Source organism: Rattus norvegicus, chromosome 10 (assembly GCF_021556685.1).
Source record: "Rattus norvegicus strain SHRSP/BbbUtx chromosome 10, alternate assembly SHRSP_T2T, whole genome shotgun sequence".
Lineage (NCBI taxonomy): Eukaryota > Metazoa > Chordata > Mammalia > Rodentia > Muridae > Rattus > Rattus norvegicus.
The window spans coordinates 95,123,954-95,141,767 of record NC_141543.1 but is presented as its reverse complement, the minus strand read 5'-3'; the positions used below and the strand labels follow the sequence as shown (position 1 = coordinate 95,141,767).

Here is a 17,814-nt window from a genome sequence, read left to right as displayed (position 1 = left end):
TGGTAGAGCGCTTGCCTAGGAAGCGCAAGGCCCTGGGTTCGGTCCCCAGCTCCGAAAAAAAGAACCAAAAAAAAAAAAAAGATAAAAGAAAAAAGTCTCATCGGATAATTCCCAAACAAAAAAGAGATAAAGCAGCTACAGTAATTCCAGACAGTGAAGGGATACAGTGGCCTCTGGCGGCCATGGGTTCAGCTATCTAGACATCAAACAGTTCTAAGCGTGTGTGTTTATCTAATTGCCTTCATATACAACCAGAAAGTCATGGAACTGAGCAGACTAGGAGGACAGGGGAAATCACAGGGACATAGGACAAGAGAGGAGCCTTCTCACCTCAAAATCTGCTTGTCTCTTACCAGCAGAGTCAACAATGTCAGCACAGTTGATAGAATTTTCAGCGAAGGCCTACATGAAGACAGAGCCTTTTGGTATTTTATATGCTGCTAATATTGTGGGACCTTGCTTAAGGCCTAAGAGTATGGCCTTTGAGTATAGCCCTATTCCCCCCCCCCCCAACATATAAACCTGAAATTTCCTGAGAATCTCACAAACAAGACTATACACTTGATTAACGATTTTGAAAAAGTGTCTGAACTCTTTCTTCTAAACCTTGTTACCTGTGCTTTTGTCTTACCAGCTACAGTCTTACTCAGTACTCCTTAGGACTTACTGAAGAGAAAAAAAATAAGAAAAGGTTCCTTTGTAACCCTTCAAGCTCCTAGATTGCATGTGTGGCTGTTACAAAGAGCTTAAGTGCTTTCTCCTGAGAAGCCCACACCAGTACTGGGGTGTGCAGTGCCCTTTCTTAAGCACCTCTATTGCGCTCATCCATGCTTAAGTATGTGTTAATAACCTTTCCTAATAAACTCCAGCCCCACCTCATGCTACCTCGGCTTGAAGCTATTATCTACCGCTAAATGTAGGGTCTTGGCTCTACCTGAATCGCAAGTGTCAGAGACTCCTTGAGCCACTCCAGGTGGCAGTCTATTTTTTTTTTTTAAAGATTTATTTATTTATTATATATAAGTACACTGTAGCTGTCTTCAGATACACCAGAAGAGGGCATCAGATCTCTTTACAGATGGTTGTGAGCCACCATGTGGTTGCTGGGAATTGAACTCATGACCTCTGGAAGAGCAGTCGGGTGCTCTTAACCGCTGAGCCATCTCTCCAGCCCAGCAGTCTATTTTTACTCCTTCATAATTACTTGTTTTTATTCCAAGTAAGAAGTCTTCTGGCCCCTGGCTGTTCAGTCATTTGCTTCTAGTTGACTTGATCAAACTGCTTCTGACAGAAATGGTGATAGCAGGGAATTTCAGGCCTCTCTCTTAGTCATTGCTGAGGAAACAAAATGGTTATAGGTATAGAGTAATAAAAAAGCAAGTTAAAAATCCAGTTTCTGTCTAGGCCTGGTGGCGTGGGCCTACTTGGGAAGCGGAAAGCAAGAAGGTTGCAATAGTTAAGACCCTGTCTGGGTTTTAGTTCCAGTATTGGCATTTTGGGGGGTAGATTTATTTTAAAAAAGAAAAATCCAACTTTTCAGTTGAATTGACCACATTTCAGGGGCTGCATATGACTAATGGCAGCTGGAGCAGACAGCACAAAACCTATTTCCGCACTACTCTGATTTGGAAGGCTCAAATTAGCAGTCTTATTCAGGGTGTTGAGGAGCCTACCCAAGGTGCAGAGCTCCTCACTGAACACAGTGCAAGTCAACTAGAAGTGAGACCAAAAAATTACCAAATGGCCGGGGGGTGGGGAGGGAGAGGCATCAGATTCCTTATTCGGAATAAAAACAAATAATTATGAAGGAGTAAAAATGGACTCCATTAAAGACTGCGTATCAAAGGGCACCCTTGTGCTTTGCTCAGACTGATGTAGCAAAAGTCCCACTTACAGAGTAGCTTAAACAACAGAAATGTATTTTCTCCTAGTTCTGGAGGCCAGAAGTTCAAAATCAGGGTGCCTGCATGCTAGGCTGATGAATCATCTCCTCTGGACTGGATGCAGCAGCAGCATGGGGAGGGGGAGAAGGAGGGAGGGAGGAGGAGGAGGAAGAAAAAGGGAGGGAGGGGAGAAGGGAGGGAGGGAGGAGAGAGAGAGAAAGAAAGAGAGAGAGAGGGAGAGAGCGCGCGAGCGCTCGAGCTCCCTTTTCCTAGAAGGTCAGAATCCTTTCTGAGTAGAGCCCCATCACCTTGATCTTACTTAACCTTAGTTACCCTCTAGGTTCTAACTCCAGAGTGGTCACTGGGTTAGCAGTGCAGGCTTTAAGTTTCAGGGCCTTGTTATGTAAACGTGAGTGGGGGGGGGGGGGGAGATGACCAAAGTCTGTCCTTAGCACACACCGAATGAGAGAAGGAAGACTCCACAGAGAGCAAGAAGACATCTGAGCACATGCATTTGATAGAATTTGCATCTAGACTGCAAACAAACCAAAACCTGCCAATTAATCATAAAAAGAAACAACAGGAAGCCAGCAGAAAAGTAGACCAAAGGTTCAAACCGGCATTTCAGAAAGATGGTGTCCATAACATTCGCTAGGTAATTGACCTCATTCATCCTCAGAGAAACAGGAACTGAAGCTCAGAGAGGCAGGGCTGCACTCTCACCAGGAAGTAGAGTGAGAGCCCCAAGATCCTCAGTGCACGCTGTGGAGCAGCTGGAGTCCTCCCTCCCTTCCGCTGGAAGGAATGAAGGCAAACCAGTACAGCCCCTGTGGAAACGCCTGTAACGGTCCAAAACCTGCCACAGAAACACAAGCAGCCTGGTAGTTGGTTTTACTTTGTTTCTTTTGTTTTGTTTTGAGACAGGGTTTCTCTCTCTAGCTTTGGCGGTCCTGGAACTCTGTAAACTAGGCCAGCCTCGAACTCTGCCTCCTGAGTGCTGGGATTAAGCGCATGCACCACCCGCCGCCCAACATTGGTTCCACTTTTACGAAGTGAACTCACCCAAGGAAATCAATACCCAGTTTAAGAAAAAAGATCCTCCCAGCATCCCACACTGCCCCTGTCTGCATTGTCCTCCCTGCCAAAACCACTGCCACCTTCACCAGATCAGCCGGACCCACCGCTCCCCTGATATTCCAACCGCTCTTCCCAGTCACTCGTATGCAATTCTGCCCTAAATGTATGTGGCCTCAGAATCAAGGGAAGATGCTGGGGTGTAGAGACAGAAGACTAGGGGGAAGGGGTCTCTCTCTGTGGCCATGGGGTCACCATCGTGCTGGGTGCAGACCTCTTTCCCTTGTTTTATTGTTTCGTGTGCTAGGTAAACACTCTAGTCCTGAGCTGTATTCCCAGCTTGCCCCAAAGAGCCTTTCTAACCAAAGAACAGAACGGGTAGACTAATAATGGCCTGATTGCCTTTCACCAGCCACTTTGACATAAGTATTTAAAAATAATTTTAAATTATAAAATGCTTAAGTGATACCATCGTTATGCTTGTATTTGTTAAGCTGTATTAAGTGAGAGGCCTTTCAGTATTGCAAATATGCTGTGAGTGTGTGTGTGTGTGTGTGTGTGTGTGTAATTACAGGGGTACAGATCAGCACCAGCAATTAAGGTAATTAGGGTGAGGCCCATCAGTGTAAGTCAATGGGTTTTGCTGCTTTGAAGACATGGTATCCATTAGACCTTATGTGATGTCCTTAGGTACAGTACTGTTTTTATTTTTATTTATTTTTGTTTGTTTTGGGGGTCAAATTGTTTTATCTAGGAACCTTTGGAGTAAACTTTGCTTAGAGTGAGGAAACCCGTCTGTGGAGCACAATTATAAACGAGGCGGTGTTTTGCAGTTGTGAACACACCTTCACAGATCTTTTCCTGTTAGACTCTCAAAGCAACCTTATGAACTGGCACTGTCAAAATCTGGCTCATAAAATAAAACCTGACCAACCAAGAACCCCACAGCTGTCATCGTACTTCTTCACAGTGAAGGTTAAAGGATTCCCTTGAGCACAGACCAAGGCTAGGATGTCTCCTGGCCACTTCTGTTCAATATCACTGCAAGCATTAGGTAGGGCCATTGTGCCAGGGAGTAAAAGGCACCCGTAAGCATCACTCTGTGCAGACAGCATGGTGCTGCACGGTTTCCTTTGTTGGTGTTGTTTTGTGTCATACTGGGGATTGAACCTAGAGACTCAGTGCATGCTGGGTAAGTGCACTGCCATTATCTTGGGGGGAGGGGGAGTGGTTAATTAGAACCAGTAACAAAGTTCAGCAAAGTTGTAGCACAGGAAAGCAATATCCAGAGCCAGCTGCCTTTCTATCCCATGACGACGGCCAATCTAAAAGAGGAAGTAAGGAAACAGTTCCCCGCTCAAGCGTCAGAAAGAATAAACAACAACAATTCAAAGACCTAACTCCGATCCTTCCAAGAAGGGCCAGATTCTAAAAATGGGCGCTCTCAAATTAGGAAACGGCTTTTAAAAGCGTGATACGAAAGTATTAGCAATCAGGAGGAAAGGGTTTTAACAAAATTAAAACTTTAATGTGTCAAAGGGGATGATGAAGAAAATGAGGACAACCCCCCAGAATGGGAGAAAGACTGTAAATTACGTATCTGGTGAGCATGTGGCGGAAAACTGAAGACGAATGCTCATATGTAAACTTATGCACTGAGCCAGGCATGGTGGTGCACACTGTAATCCTGACTTCAAAAACCGAGGCTAGAGAATCACAAGTTAAGAGGTCACGGTTGGCTGTCTCAGAACAAACAAACAAACAAACAAACAAACAAACAAAACAAACAAACCCCCCAAACCCCACATTCCACTTCTGCCCGGCTGTTCATAGCAGCATTATTCTTTTTTTTTTTTTCCTGGAGCTGGGGACCGAACCCAGGGCCTAGCAAGCGCTCTACCACTGAGCTAAATCCCCAGCCCCAGCAGCATTATTCTTAAAGCCCCCAAGGGGAAACAATCTGAGTCTTCCCTGAGGATGAAATGATAAGGCGTGCCCAGACAGTGGAGCCCAGCCCAGTTGTAGAAAAGAATGACGTGTAAATGGATAATGCACTGCAACCTGGCGGGGCCTGAGAATCATTCCAGTGAGTGGCCTAGGCCAGACACAGGACAAACACCATGTGCTTGCTCTCACAGACGGCTTCTTTCACCCAGCTTTACACTCATATACACACACATACATATGCACACACGCCTACTCACCACATACACTCCTGTCAGAACGAGGTCCAAGAACAGAGTTGAGTGAGGACCGTGCTGAGTGCCTGTGAGAAAACTCCCAGACAGCAAGAGTCTTGTGACCCCCAGTTTCCTCAAAACACGGAACTGTTCTCGGAATGTTTTCGTGCTCCTCCCAGGTGTAGTAGATAGTAGATTGCTCATCATTGCTTGCTGACTGTTACTTAATTAAACGTTTAAGCTATCCTTTCTATGCCTCCATGGAAAAACATGTTTTTGCCATATGTACCTTGCCTTGTGATTGCATACAGCTTGAGCTCATGCAAACTTTACCTAGGTGATTGCTCTTGACCCCCAGACCCCCAGAGTATAAATTGTCCGATGTGCTGACTAAAACTTCAGTTCACCTCACGTATTGGCTCCATTCTCCCGGGCCCAACTGCCCGTAGAACAGTAAATATATACATCAATGATTAATTTCTACCTAATACCTGAGTAGTATTTCATTTCATGGCTATAACATAGTTGTTTATCCATTCGTCTTTAGGAGGACATTTGTGATATTTCTAGTTTTGTCTATCATGAATACAGGTGCTGTGAACCTCTATGTTTAGTGTTTTCGTGGACGTAGGTTTTCAGCTTATTGACCAAAGACCTGGGGTTACATTTGCTAGGCCACATAAACTTTAAATGAAGCTGCTTTGTACTCTTGCCAGTATTTGATGTCATGGGTGTTTGATGTTCTCATTTTTCGGCACGGATTTTCCCCCTGAAAGATCAAAGTGAAAGCTTCTTAAAATATACATTTATAAAAGAATCTCGAGGACTCGGCAGGTGTCAAGAGGTTCGCTCGTTATGTGCATAGCATTTGTCTGAGTCAGGGACCTCAAGGATACTCCAAGAGAACTGAAAGTAACTACGGCACACCAAGCTTTGTGTGTCCCCCTCCCCTTGTAACCCACGCCTTCAGATTTTCTTTTAGATTAAATTGCATTTATTTATGTGAGGGTTTGAGGTAGGGAGGTTTCTGCACGAATCATGGCCTGCACTTGGATGGCTCGTGGGAATCCACCATGTGGGTCTCGGGGATGGAATGCCTCAGCGTGGGGGAAAAGCACATTTACCACTGAGGCTTCTCACCAGCCTGTCTTAAAAGATTTAACAAGACCAGGTGTGGTAGTTACATATCTATAATTCGAACACTGGGGAGGTAGAGGTGGGGGGATTAGAAGTTCAGGGCCATCCTTGTTTATATAACAAGTTGTAGGCCAGCCTGGGCTACTGAAACGCTTGTCTCAAAAAAACAAAAACAAAACAAACAAAACAAAATAAAACCAACCAACCACACAGAAAACCAACCAGCCAAAAGCAAAACAGCAGGTATCATAGGAGTTTATAGTGTAGGAGGTTCTATAGCCTTATAGACAGTCATTTATAGTGAGATTCCTATGTCGCTCTGGACCAATCACTCGTAATCTATTGGAACTATCTGCAGAGGTAGAGATTAGGCACTTGTGATCCTTGAAATGTGGATAGTGATACTCCAAAATGAAATTCTAAGTTTTTATTTTTTTAAAGATTTATTCGTTTATTATATATAAGCACACTGTAGCTGTCTTCAGGCACACCAGAAGAGGGCATCAGATCCCATTACAGATGGTTGTGAGCCACCATGTGGTTGCTGGGAATTGAACTCAAGACCTCTGGAAGAGCAGTCAGTGCTCTTAACCACTGAGCCATCTCTCCAGCCCTCTAAGTTTTTATTAATGTTAGCAGTCATATGTCTGGGAGTTACTTTGTTGAAAAGTGAAGGTTTCTTTTATCTTTCTCTGAGATGTCAGTCCCTCGTTGAAACAGCTATGGACACTTGTGGCCATCTTCTTCCTTCCTTGACTTTCCCAATGCTGGGATTACAGATGTAAGTCATGGTCCACACAACCCTCCCCCTCAGCACACCTCCCTCCCCCCTCCCCCCCCAACACACACACACACCTGCCCCACAGCTAGGCTGGCCTTGGGGTAAGTTTCCGTATTCTCCTCTCCTCTTTCCTGTGGGAATCTGCAAGCCTCTGGAGAAATGTAACCAAGGCCTGAGGCAGGAAGTCTGAGGAAGAGACTGAGTGTTCTTAAGGGTTATAGTCACGGTAGGAGGGACTGTCTGGTGATGAGCCCTTTCTAGTCTGCTAGCACACCATTTTGCATTTCTTCTCTTTCTTTTTGGATAGGGTTTCTGATAGGCCTGACTGGTCTTTAGTCTCTTTGTAGCCAAGGATCGTCTTAAACTCCTGATCTTCTTGCTTCTACCACTCAAGGACTGGGATTACACGGGCATTACCGCTCACCTCCTCATGTTGTAATTTTCTTTGTCTATTTGGCTGTACTGTTAATTTGATTTAAAGGTTCACTCAAGTAGTCTATTTGCTTCAGGAAACATTTACATAAGAGTGTTATTTAAATTTGCAAACTTAAATATTGTCCAGAGAAATCTTGTTTAAGGTTTGCGATTCCCCTCTCCTCCCCTTTCTTTGAAGAGAAGCAAATTCTCTGCCATTTAAAGGCTCTGGAATACCCATGTCATAATTACTTCCTCTGAAGGTCCCTTTTGTTTGTTAACCTTGACATTATTTAAGGATTGCCAATGGCCTATAGCCCACATCCATACTGTTGACATTTTAAGTTACAATGAAGATATCTCTGTCCTTAAACAGATATGTGTTCCAGTAACTTGAAGAATTCGACTTAATAAAACAACCCATCACTGATTGTAATTTCGTGTTTTAAAGGTTATATGCCTGTAGTGGTTGGCTTGTGTTATTTTTCCCTAGAGGCAAAGTCAGTTTTAGAAAAAAATCATGGAATTTTCCCTTGGCATTTCTATGGTAAATAGACAACTTGACTATTTATAGGGACTTACACTTTGTTTTAAAATGAGATACCCTGCCTGGCTTACCATAAAAACACAGATGCTTCTGGTTTTTAATAGGGAGGCCTTTTACTCGTAGCATCTGTTTAAATTGGCCGCCTGGATGATAACCACAGATTCCCGCCCCTTCTCATTGAAGGACATTGGCAGGGGAGCAGGGTTACCAATGGGGCTAACTTAGCATTGTGTAAAGCTTCTATTGTGTTGGCTCCATCACGTAAGTAATTGTGTTCCACTCACTGATTTCTCTTTCTCCAAGTGTGTAGAAGCATATGTATTGGTGTGCTTTTGCGTGTGTATGTTTTTGGCATTGTGTAGGTGCACATTTTCGTGTGTGTACATGTCTTCTGTGTGTACATGTAAAGCAGGAGGATTATGTCAAGAATCACCCTCAAATACACTTCCTCTTTATCCACTGAGATATCAGCTCCTGGCCAAACCCAGAGCTCCCATATATGCTAGGTTCCTCAACCAGTTTGCTGTATGGATCCCTTGTCCTCACCTTTGGAACTATATTCCTCGCCCCAGACTATATAATGATCAAGTCATTCCAAATGACCTTGAAGCGTTACCGCCTTGGACACTTTTTCTTTGGGTGGTTTGAAACCTATTTGTATTAATCTATGATTAGCAAGCACTCACTGTGTACCAGGTCCAGGAGTAGTCCTCTGGAAGTACGGACATGAGTGAAATCTAGTCTCCGACCTTAAGAATCATCATCCTATGTATGTTTCAAGTGTGGAGGCAGACAGTAAAGGTCAGAGTCAGGGCTTCTCTGTGATTTATCAGTCTAGGTGAGTGGGGCAGCTGCCCAGGATGTCTCCTGGAATAAATATTGTCTAAGCTGAGAACTGTAGAGTGTATAAGAATTGGCCAAGGAAGGGATGCAGGTTTAGGGGAAAGATAATCAAAGGAAGAAACTCGAGAGTGAAGAGACTCTCGGAAGATAGAGAACTTTAAATCGTTGTGTTTTTGATGGATGGCTGGTCTAGGTGTGACCTTAACAAAATGCTGTTTCATTAGGAAGGCACGCTTGTGACCTTGACTCTGTTCATGTCATGGGAAATCAGTGTTTTCCAAATATTTGGTCATGAATCCCACATGTCAGATTATTTATAGAACCCCAGTATGTCCATATTGCGCATTCACTGATGCACTGAGATTTTATACACAGCAAAACATACAGAAAGAAGCCAACGATCAATTTTTAATCTCCTGTCTTTACTAAGTGACCCCTAAAGCAAGAGATGAGTCATTGTTCTTCAGTATCTTGCTCTGCTGTTTTGCTCAAAGGCCTGTTCCCAAATTTAGCATTTTTTGTCACTTGATTTTAGTGACAATCAAAGTTTGGATCAAAGTAAAGGAATTTGGCTGTACTTTTGAAATTATGACATTGTTTTTTTTTAATCAAACTAATCCCATTTATGGAAATGTTTTACTGAACTGTGGCTGGTACATTTCCATCTGTCGTTTTTCTTCAAATTAATTAAAATGCATTACACTTTCCATAGTGCTAATAAGTGTGTTCAGAAAAACCCTTGGAAGCCATCATTCAGATAGCATGAAACTTAAACTATTTTGTTCCTAACTTTAAAAAGCACACACACTTAGGGGTCTGGGGTGTGTCTTTAGGTTGAATGTCTGGAGGTCGCAGGACAGCTTTCAAGAGTCAGTTCTTGACTCCTGGGCCTTGAACTCAGGCTGTCAGACTTTGGCAGCAGGAGCCTTCGTGTGCCAAACCACTGGGCTAAGTAGACTCTTCAATTTGTTTTTAAATAAAATAATTAGGTAACTATTCTTGGTTTAAAACCCTCTTTGTTTCGTTTTTTTGAGACAGGGTCTTTCAGTGCCTTAAGCTGCCCAGAACTCACTGATGTCCAGGCTGTCCTGAAAGTTGTAGTCTCCTTCCTGCCTTAGCCTCAAGACAGCTGTGATCACAGATGTTCACCAACACCTTAAGCTCTTTTAAATATTTTGTAGTTACCAGTAATCCTATATGATCTTAGGGAGGGAGGGAGGGAGGGGGGAGGGGGAGAGAGAGAGAGAGAGAGAGAGAGAGAGAGAGAGAGAGAGAGAGAGAGAGGCGCTAGAGCAATGGCTCAGTGGTTGAGAGCCCCGGATGATCTCTAGAGGACCAGTCTGGTTCCCAGCATCCATTCTGGGTGGCTCACAACCATCTGTGACTCCAGCTATAGGGTATCTGACACTGTCTTCTGCCCCCTCAGACACCTACACACATATGACATATCACACAGACCCATTCACAAACATAAAAATAAATTGCTAATGAAGAAAATGATGTACTTCCTATCTCCGTGTGGCGTGTAGGGAAGATCAGGTATGTAAAGACCTTGTTTAGATAAAAAGACCTCAGGACATCCTGTGACATCCTGCACACCTCTGGTTCTGACCAACCTGTATCAGTAATTTACCTATGAATAGGGCAAGGGCTGCCAGTGTTTTCTACACTTTGTGTCTGTTCTTCTGGGAGAACAGCTATGTTGGCACCTGGTCAACATTAATAGGGTTTTGTGATGCACAGCATTAACTACCCCATGCTTTTCAGCAGATAGAGAAGTTCATCTTGTGTAATGAAACTCTAAGTCCTGACAGAACTCGAGGCTTTTTAGTGTCATTAGGTCTGGAAAGCTTATCTTCAGTAAAAGCTATAAATAGAAGTACTAATATCAGCTGGGCGATAGTGGTGCACACCTTTAATTCCAGTACTTGGGGAGGCAGAGGCAGGTAGCTCTCTCAGAGTTTGAGGCCAGCCTGGTCTGCAGAGCCAGGTCTACACACAGAGAAACCCTGTCTTGAAAAACCAAACCAAGGGCTGGAGAGATGGCTCAGTGGTTAAGAGCACTGGCTGCTCTTCCAGAGGTCCTGAGTTCAATTCCCAGCAACCACATGGTGGCTCACAACCATCTGTAATGGGATCTGATGCCCTCTCCTGGTGTGTCTGAAGACAGGTACAAATGTACTTATGCATAATAAATAAATCTTAAAAAAAAAAACAAAAAGAAAGAAAAAAACAAACAAACACCACCACCCCCCAAACCCTCAAAACCCAAAAAAGTTTGGTGTGGACATTCACACCTGTGATCCCAACACCCCAAGGCCAAGGGAAGAAAAATGAAAATTTAAAAAAGAAAAAAAAAACATATACACAAGGAAAGGTCAAAGTTCATCATATCAATTTGTACTTGGGCAACAAATTTAAGGATGATTGGTTTTGGCTTGGAGTTTGACTTGAAGTTTGAAGAATAAACACTTAGAACCACTGATGTCAGAGCTGGCCAGGACACTGTAGAGAACAAAAGTGTTACTGGATAAAAGCACCCATGAGGCTGGGTATAGCTCAGTTGGTAGAGAACTTGCCTAGCATGTACGACACCCCAGGTTCAATCCCCAGAAGCACATAAACCAAGCATGGTGGCACACTCCCATACTGCCAGCACTCAGGAAGAGGAGGCAAGAGAATTAGAAGCTCAAGGCAAGCCTATTTATTGAGTTGAAAGCTAACCTCAACTATACCAGGGTGTACCATTATTTAAGAGAATATTTGGCTTGTAGGTATTAACCAAAAGGGCCATTGGTTGCTGTTTTTCTTTTTGGATACACTTTATAATTAATTTCGTTGAGAAATGTTTGGAAGCTTTTTCTGGTTTTTGTTTTACTTTTTGAGACAGGACCTTGCTTGCTGTGCAGTGTGGTTGGTCTAGCCTCAGACTTTCAGTAATCTTCCTGCCTTAGGCTGGAAGATGATTTCCTTTCATCTACAGGAAATCCAATTCATAGTCACTCGAGATCTCTTATAAAAAAAGATGCCTTTTCATAACACCTTTTATCAAATTTACTACTTGACTCTATTGCATTTTATCAGTCATGATTCTTTTCTATGAAAGAGATAGAAAATCAATTCAAATAAGCTTGAGCAAAAGAAAAAGGATATATCGTCTCTAAGCAGTAGCCGGACTGGCCTCAAGGACTTTAACTTGGTTGTCGGGTCTGTGTTTCCAGTGTGTATTCGCTGTCTGTGGCCTTTGCTTTCTGAAGGACTCCGTTGATACCGTTTAGAGTGGAAAGCCTACATGCAGTCGTGTGGTTAGGGGTGCTTTCTTCTAGTGCTGGGGGAGACGGGGAATCGGAGTGAACGCAGCTGCACACAGGCTGTTACCTGCAGTCGCACAGGCCACAGAAAGTGAGAGTCAGGCAGCTTCCCAAATGAAGGGCGCTGCTACCCAGAGGACAAAGCACAGGAGTCAAGATGGAGGAGTGTTTTCTGCAGCGTTTGTGGCTGAGAGCTACGAGCAGGAGGCATGCGGTGTTCTTTAAGGTTGGAACCATGACTTAGTCTTATGTTTCCAACCATTGTTTCTTACAGACTATGCAAGCTGCGAGATGCCCTACTGATGAATTGTCTCTAAGCAACTGTGCAGTTGTGAACGAAAAGGATTACCAGTCTGGCCAGTGAGTAGCTACCTGACTTGATTCTTTTAACTTGCTAGGTCTTATTTTAGAATATGATTCCAAAGAATCATTTTAGGAAAACTTTTGGAAGTTGCCTTTTTTAATTACTCTTGCCAGGTTGGAAAATGGAGGAGATGAGAGTTACGTATTTCTGTCATTACTCTGTTGAACTGTGGTAAATGCAGACTATATACATTATTCATAGAATGTTCTTAAAAGCTGGCTTTCTTAGGGTAGACACAGTGGGTGCTGGTATCCTGTCATGTGGTTGGTATCACCTTGCTTTGGGGTCTCATTGTCCAAGTTTGAGTCCTAGTAGTGACAGTCACGGGAAAGGCATTTGCCACCTTTGTGTTCCTGGTCCCTGCTCTATAAAATGGAGGAGTCGTGAGGGATAAAACATTTACAGCAGTGCCCAGCATGTCGGTGATCCCTTCATAAAGTTTTACTGGCGTGATCATTGTTCCTATGGTAATATAAGAGACGTAAAAGCTGAAGGTATATGAAACTTCAAATCTTTAAAAGCATTTTCATCATAATTTATCTTAACCGATTCACGTCACCTACTGGCCTTCCAAAGCCTGTCGGCAAGGTCAATGCCATCTACATCAAAAGGCCATCTGGGGCCTTATGGAATTACCCCAGCATCAGAGGGAGGCGTATTGGGCATTCTGTGATGTTAAATTGAAGGGAAGGCTGACCGATGAGGGAGGGCATTCTTTACACCTGCTGAGCTTTCCACTTAAAATACAGCAGACGTAAGGGGCAAACCGTTAAATGCAGCTCTGTAAAAAGGCTGTTTGTTGAAAGACAAGGTGGGTCTGGAGGTGACAGTGGCAGAGTGCATGCCTGGCGTGAACAGCTCTGCTGGGTTGCTCTACAGCCGTCCCCTACGCCCCCTCTCATTCATATACAAAAGATAGTGCCAGCACTTCACAGAGGTGGACGCTTCTCTCTCAGAGGGCGCATTAGTTTCCTGGGGTAGAAGAATACCATGAGAAATGATCACTTCTGATAACTCATCGGTTCAGAGTTCTTCGAAGTTGGACTTCTGTATGAAAGTTGATGTATTTGGGGAAACTTTTCATTCGTAGTATCTGTTTTACACACCGCTATCGTAATGTTGATTTGTGATATCTGTTTTACACACTGCTGTCATAATGTTCAGGTTCCGAGAGAGTCTGATGAAAGATTTAATAAACCTTAAAAACAGAGCTATCTCATATATATCTTAGTTCTTCTGCCTTTGGTTCGCCTACATTTATTTTATTGGGATCTGTGAAATTGCCCTCAGAGAAGGAAATTCACCTTCCTCTTACTTCATGGCAAGGACTGTGAATCGGTGCTTCAGTTTCCTGTAAACTGGAAGCCCCATGGGAACTTGCTGGATTCTGCTGCTGTCGTGTGGGCCTCGATGTCCCTTGAGTTACAGGTTTTGGGAGCCCAGTTTGGGGTTTTCTGTCAGGGCTCTCCTATGTGCTATGTTCCTATCTGTGTCCTTCAAACATAAGTCGGGGAAGAACACACGTAGAAGCCATCGTCTCCTTGGTGCCCTGTGCTCTGTCTTGTAGGCATGTGATGGTGAGGACGTCCCCCAACCACAAGTACATATTTACGCTGCGGACCCATCCGTCCGTGGTTCCCGGATGCATCGCGTTCAGCTTACCCCAGGTGACAAAATGTCTTCTCCGTAGCCGAAAGTCGCAGACTCAGCTCATTTTCAGCAAGCATTGCCCTCTGACTGTATTGATTCATATTGAAGAAAACCACCTAGACGCTGCGTACAGAATTTAAAGACATACTCTCTTCAGAAGAAAGTATTTATTTTACTTGTTTACGGGGAGGGCACTCATGCCACAGTGGAGGTCAGAGAACAGTTGATGGGAGTCAGTCTGTCATTTGGGTCCCCAGGCTCAAGTTTATGTCGTTAGGTTTGATGGCAGATACTTTAACCTTCTGAACCATCTCACTGGCCCTAAAGTACATTTTTAATTTGTTAACTACTTACAGTGATACCTTTATATTATGTTCAGTTTTTTTAAAAAAAAAAAGATTTATTTATTTATTATACAGAAGTACACTGTAGCTATCTTCAGACACACCAGGAGAGGGTGTCAGATCCCATTACACATGGTTGTGAGCCACCATGTGGTTGCTGGGATTTGAATTCAGGATCTCTAAGAAGAGCAGTCAGTGCTCTTAATGACTGAGCCATCTCTCCAGCCCCTCTTCAGTTTTTTCGAATGAGAAAAAATAAAAGTCTGAGGTATGTTGACTATTGGAAAGAGTGTGGTGTTCTTTTAACAAAAAATCCCAGGATAACAGAAATTATATAAAACAACACATCATTTATATTATTTATAAAATTGACATCTAATGATAGAGGTTTTATAATGCTGTGCTGTCCGACCTAACCTGTGAAGAGTAGTTGTCTAGACTACGATCTAGATTTTCTGGGCCTCTCTAGAGTCGGGAAGGTATCACTGAGCGGATTGTGAGGAGTCCACCGTCATGGTGCCCAGTGCTTACTCCTACTACCATAGGTGCCACTGGACTCCAATGACCCACATTCCTAGCAATGTAAATTTTATATTTGTTTCTATAGATTAAAAATGTGGGCTATATGAGACCCAGACCCTGTCTCAAAAAATAAAATGAACTGATTAGTTTAGTTTAATAGTTTAGTTAATATAGTTTAAGAAAAAGTTTGGGCTATCTAGCTTTGAACAGAGCTCCAGGCTAGCTATGGCTATAAATTGAGACCCTGTCTCAACAAAACAAAACAAAACAAAACAAAACACGCCAAATACTACCAAGATACACTCCAGCGTCATGGGATGTGGTAACTGATTGACTTCTCAGGACAAACACTGGAGACTGGTACTATCGTCCAAAGATAGTCCTTGCAGGTAAAGTCCAGAACCTCAGTGTGACCTCTTTGTGTCCCAAAGTCTAGATTGACTAGCATGTTGCTAAATGTCATCTTGGCCAGAGAGAAAGTGGGTTTCATAGAGGATCTTTTAGGGGATATGGGGCAGAGGAAGAAAGTGTGAGCCCTGGGGAAGAAATTGGAAAGGGAATGCTCATTGCACATGCCCACGGTGTAGCACCTTTTAACCACCCCCCACCCTAGAACCCACTGTGGTCACATGAGTAGGCGAGCAGTAGGTTTTTCAGCCAGAGGTTATTCTTCCCAGAATTCTGTGGAGCGCTATCAGCAATAACTGATTTTAAATCTGACGAGATAGCCCTGAATTCTTACCTAAATGCATCCTATTCCTGTCTCCTGCCAGTGTAGTCAGGACATGTGACTGGTGCTAAGCACCCGAAAATCCTCCAGGCAGATTGCACAGGGTAATCCTGACCAGTTCATGGTTTAAGTCCCAGCTTAAGTTTCAGCGTGGATCATCGGACTAGTTTTAGTTTAATTTCATGAATTTCATTTAGTTTTGTAGTATTAGCAAATCACACAAATCTGCAGTGTTGCACTAACACAGAGACATCTGCTGCAGCGAAGACTGGTGTATTACGTTGTACAAAACTTCCCACGCTGTGGATAGCTTTGCTGTAGATGGGCCCTGGGCACGGTGACATTCGGTGGCACGTGCTAGTCCTGAGAGAGGAGGAAAGATCCCAGGTTCCAAGGCCAGCCTGGGCTACATAGTCAAGCTTTGTATATTTCCTGTAAGATGTAGTTTACATTCATTTCTGGGTTATCTATAAAAAACGAACCACAATCTGATTAGCTTAAATTAATAGAAATTTTAAACTATAATAAAAAGAAAACAAAAATGGATAAAAATGAAAAATATTATTCTCTCCTAGTTCTGAAGGCTGGCAGCTCGAAAAGGTAGCACAGAGGCAGGCTGCCCTCAGGGCTCCAGGAAGACTGGCCGTGCACAGCTGGCGGGGTGTTGGCAGTCCTTGGCTGGCATTGCTTCAGTTTCTACCTCTGTCGTCGCATGGCGTTCTCCTTGAGTCTCCAGTCATGTTGGCTTAGGGCTTAGCCTAATGCAGTCTGCAAAGACGCTGGTTATACATACAGTTAGGGTCACACACCCTGGGAGCTAAAGACTGCCATTTTGGGTATGGGTGGGTATGGGGGTCACAGTTCAGCATTTAACAATGTAACTGTGTCTTGGTTTTACAAAGTCTTCTGAAATTCATAGTCATTCATCTTTTTTATTTCTCTGATTTCGATCGACTTGATTTTAACTTGTCCTTTTTGTTCTCTCATTTATTTTATAGCGAAAATGGGCTGGACTTTCTATTGGGCAGGACATAGAAGGTAAGTTTTGTTTTTTTGGGTTTTTTTGTTTTGTTTTGTTTTTGAGTTTTTTGGATTTTTTTTTTTTTTTTTTTTTTTTTTTTTTTTTTTGTAGCTACCTAAAGCTGATTTTCTGGATTATTCTCAGTTACTGAGATGGATTATTGGGCCTTAAACATGTTTCACTTCAGCGCACCGGTGGCAGCTGTGCAAACCGAGGCACCGTGTGCTGTGCAGCCTCTCCCCCTTTCTCACCAAAGCCGGTCCTAAAATCCTTTGCTTCCTCCGATTGCCAGCGCGGCTGCTGGAGCTGGAGTTCCGGTCCTCACACTTAGGCAGCAAGCATTTTACTGCTCAGCTATCTCCACGTCCCCTGATAATTTAACTTTTATCCTTAAAATAATCTTTTCTTCATTCACAGAATCTTAGTTAGTTCATCTGAACACATTCTCTCTTGAGTGGCTTGCTAAGCCCATTGCCTGTCTTGTATTTATTTCTGTTCTTAGTTTTAACATTCTGGTTTAGTCTTGAGGGGGCTGGGAGATAGCTCAGCGAGTGTTGGTTTGCTCTCTCTTTGCCGTGGTAAAGAAGATCATGACCAAAAGCAACTGGGGGAGGACAGAGTTCATTTGGTTGCACATCCTGATGGGAGCCAGGACGGAAGAAAGTCAAGCAGGGCAGGAAGCAGAGCAGAGGCCATGGAGGAAGGCTGCTTATGAGCTTGCTCTCCATGGCTCGCTAAGCTTGTCTTACACAAGGACCAGCCGCAGGGGTGGCACTGCCCAGAGTGGGCTGGGCCCTCGCACACCAATCAATCAAGAAAATGCCCCACCGATTTGCCCACAGACCAATCTAATGGAGGCATTTCCTCAGTTGAGGCTCCCTCTTCCCAGATTACTCTAGCTTATGTCAAGTTGACAAAAAACTAATTGGCACACCTAACATGCATGTGTACGTAACCATAGATTGAATCCCCAGACCATAAAAAACAAACAAGAAAAACCCAAGTCACAGGCT

At 43.5% G+C, this 17,814-nt stretch overlaps 1 protein-coding gene across 2 annotated transcripts in view; it reads left to right on the top strand.

Moving 5' to 3' along the window:
• Positions 1–17,814, top strand: part of Nsf (N-ethylmaleimide sensitive factor, vesicle fusing ATPase) — a 128,556-nt gene that overhangs the window by 9,484 nt on the left and 101,258 nt on the right. For both annotated transcript variants that reach the window (XR_015630948.1, NM_021748.2), the window contains 3 exon segments: positions 12,445–12,530; positions 14,102–14,201; positions 16,779–16,818. Coding sequence is in view for 1 of the 2 variants with exons in the window: in NM_021748.2 (NP_068516.2) it covers positions 12,445–12,530; positions 14,102–14,201; positions 16,779–16,818 (226 nt within the window). In the remaining variant the exon portion in view is untranslated.